The 3358-nt window shown below is 55.8% G+C and overlaps 1 protein-coding gene across 1 annotated transcript in view; it reads right to left on the reverse strand.

The window, feature by feature from the left end:
• PLOD1 (procollagen-lysine,2-oxoglutarate 5-dioxygenase 1) overlaps positions 1-3358 on the reverse strand; it is a 38662-nt gene that overhangs the window by 17022 nt on the left and 18282 nt on the right. The window contains exon 8 of the mRNA XM_004705425.2: positions 3129-3265. Within this exon, the coding sequence (XP_004705482.1) occupies positions 3129-3265 (137 nt within the window). The remainder of the gene's footprint in view (positions 1-3128; positions 3266-3358) is intronic.

Below are 3358 nucleotides of genomic sequence, written 5' to 3' on the forward strand. Positions count from 1 at the left end.
GCTTTTTGGTTTAGCAGCCGAGGCGTCTCCCACGAAGGAGCCCTGGTGGCTTTGGGGTAGAGTACTCGGCTGCTGGCTTCAGTACTGGTGGTTGGAAGCTAGCAGTCTCTGAGCAGGAGGAAGGCATGTCAGTCTGCGTCTACAGAGATTGATTCGCCTCAACGCACTGCCGCTGAGGCGATGCTGACTCGCGGTGACCCTACAGGACAGGGTACAACTGCACCAATGGGTCTCCGAGACTGACTCCTCAGGGAGTAGAAAGCTTCATCTCTCTCCTGTGGAGCGGCTGGCAGTTTTGAACTGTTGACTTTGCGTTTAGCAACCCAGTGTGTGACCCACTCATGCCACCGGGTTACCACCCATAAAGATGGCAACGTGGGAAACCACGGGGGGCCGTCCTGTAGGGTCACTGTAAGTTACAAGGAACTCGATGGCCCGACAAATGAAGTGGATACACAAGACGTGACCCAGACACACCAGGACCCACCACTCAGCCCGGAAGAGAAGCAAAGGCCTAATGCATGCCTCGGCGTGACTGAAACGACCAGCGTGCAGAGCGAGGCAAGTCAGTCACCAGAGGAGGCAATATCTACAGTTACACCTCAGTCACACTAAAGGGCAGCGCTGTGTGTGGGGGGGGTGGTGTCAATAACAGATGACCTCACTAAAATGATCCAAGCAAATATACGGAAGCTCTCCATGTCCTATATATCATCAGAGACGCTGGATTATATAGGGAAGAACATGGCATCAGGATCGGAGGAAGGCTTGTCAACAACCTGGGATATGCAGGTGGCTGAGAGCAAGGAGGACTAACGCCCCTGCTGATGAAGGTCAAGGACTGCACTCCTCAGTGTGGGTCACGGCTCAACGGAAGGAAGACGCAAAGCCTCACAACTGACCAGTGGGAAGCATCATCATAAGTGGAGACACGGTGGAAGCTGTCGAGGACTTTGTCATGCTTGGGTTCACAATCAATGCTCAGAGACGTGTTGCATTAGGTAAGCCGGCTGCACAGGCCTCTTTAGAGGACTGAAGAGCAAGGCCGCTACTTCGAGGACTAAGGTGCACCTGACCCAAGCCAGGGCCTCTTCCACTGCCTCCTCTGCTTGGGAGAGCTGGACACTGAATCAAGAAGACCCAATGCCTTTGACGTATGGTGCTGGAGAACACTGCACGTACCACAGCCTGCATGAAGGACCAATCTCTCCTGGACGAAATACAGCCAGGTGCACAGTAGAGGCTTCTTCTTATAGACGTTGCGCGTGTTGTCAGGAGAGACAAGTGCGAGGGAAGGACATCACGCTTGGTGCAGTGGAGGGACAGTGAAAAAGAGGAACGCTCTCAAGGAGACGGACAGAGCAGCTGCAACAAGGGCTTGGGCAAGGGGTCAGTGAGGAGGCTGGCCAGGGCTGGGCAGTGTTCCGTTCTGCTGGGCACAGGGTTGCTATGGGCCGGCACTGGCTCAGTGGCCCCTGGTAAGGATGACGACGATAGAGGTTACTCGTAGTTACTGACGGTGGGAGAGGGGGAGCATGGTAATGTGGCACAATGACGCGGCAAAGGCTGGCAAGGAGGAGCGTGCAGCTTGAAGAGGGTCAGCAGTGCCCCTGGACTGCACATGTGCAAAGTAGAGAGATGGAGTAGATTTTGTTACTGGTGTTTTCACACACTTAAAACACAAACAAAAAAATGAGGGGTGGGGCGGTTTGAGGAGTTTAAAAAAACCCCAAAAACTTTTCAAAACAAATTAAAAACCACTCCAGAAGATCTGGGAAACACCTGGCCAGGAGGAGCAGAGCAGGTGGTAGCACACACCCAGGGTCCAGGGTCCAGGGTCCAGCGTCCAGAGCGAGCCCTGGCTGTCAGGACTAGCCTCTGACCTGGGCAAGGCACTTCCCCTTCCCCAGCTTCAGCGTCCTCACTCAGGGCGGGAGGTCAACTAGGCTTCATGGCCTACAAGGCCTCCCTGAATTAGAAGTAGCACACCGCAGGGCCTGACGGACGGGCTGCCTGGTGACTGTTCAGGGTCCCAGGGGCAGGGTTTGATGTCTGCAGGACTGCTGGCAGCCTCCCAAGGGCAGGGCCAAGCCCAGGTGGCATGCTGCATGCAGAGGGGGGTGAGCTGAGGCTGGGTCCTTGGAGAGATCTCAGAAAGGACCTTCCTCCCAGAGGGGGCAGCGGAGCAGACCCCAGGACAGCAAGGAGCCTTGAAGAAGGGGTAGGGGCTGAAGAATGTTCCCAGCATCCCAAGGAGGGAAACTGACCTTAGCAAAGGGCAAGCTTCTTCTGGTTAAGGGGGAAAGGCAGGAAACGGGGCTGGGGGCTGAATCCTAGCCCGTCCCCACCCCAACAAGGCCCTCAAGATGAGAATTGACTTGGCAATCCTGTTGTTAGCCACCCTCGATGCCCAGGGACCTCTGTTCCCTGGGGCCGCTCGGTCCATTGGGTTTTACTGGCTGGTTTTTGATAGAAGACCGCCAGATCTTTCTTCCCAGCCCTCTGCTAAACGCTGCTCAGCTTCCTACACAGCAGCCTCCACTCACAGACAGGTGGGAGCTATGCCCGGCCATACGCACCAGCTGCAAAATCCCAGGGTCTCACGCACGTGAAGTTCCAATACGGAGCCACCACTGCCACTGATTCGAAAATCCAACCAACCCCCTGCCATCAGCTGATCCAACTCAGAGCGACACTGTCTAACGTTTCTGAGGAGACAGCATCATCTTTCTCCCGTGAAGCGGTCGGTAGGTTTGAACCACCAACCTTGCGGTTAGCAGCCCAATGCATAAGCCTGGTGCCAATAGTCCCTTCCTTGGGGTAGTGAGGCTAACAGAGAGAACAGCAGTCGCTCTAAGCCGTGACTGTGCATCAGGCACTCTCTAAGTGCTTCAAGCATCAACTTGCTACCCCTGTGACCGTGCTACGCGGTTGGCACTGCTGCCCGTATTTAACAGATGGGAAAATGGAAACAGAAGTATCTGACTATGGCCACACAGCCAGTGAAAGCAGTGATGTTGGAACAAACCCAGGCACTCTAATTCTGAGTGCTCCTAAGGATTTGGGACACAGATCCCACCCTCCTGCACTTGGCCCGGCTATCCCAAGGCCCGTCACTCCCTGACCGACTCACATGGTTGTGGATGAAGAGCCGAATCTGCTTCTGGGGGTAGCGGAGGCGCAGGAGCCGCCGGAAGAAGAGGGAGAGGAAGGGCGTGGGCTGCTCGATGAACACGCCCACCAGGACCACGGGCAGAGCTTCGTCCTGCCAGGGAGGGGGTGGCACAGAGTCCAGCAGTGTCCGGGCCCTGTGCCCACCACTAGTGGTTGGAAGCTAGCAGTCTCTGAGCAGGAGGAA

Source organism: Echinops telfairi, unplaced genomic scaffold (genome assembly GCF_000313985.2).
Source record: "Echinops telfairi isolate 266 unplaced genomic scaffold, ASM31398v2 ScPeMD7_7457;HRSCAF=8495, whole genome shotgun sequence".
Taxonomy (NCBI): Eukaryota; Metazoa; Chordata; class Mammalia; order Afrosoricida; family Tenrecidae; genus Echinops; species Echinops telfairi.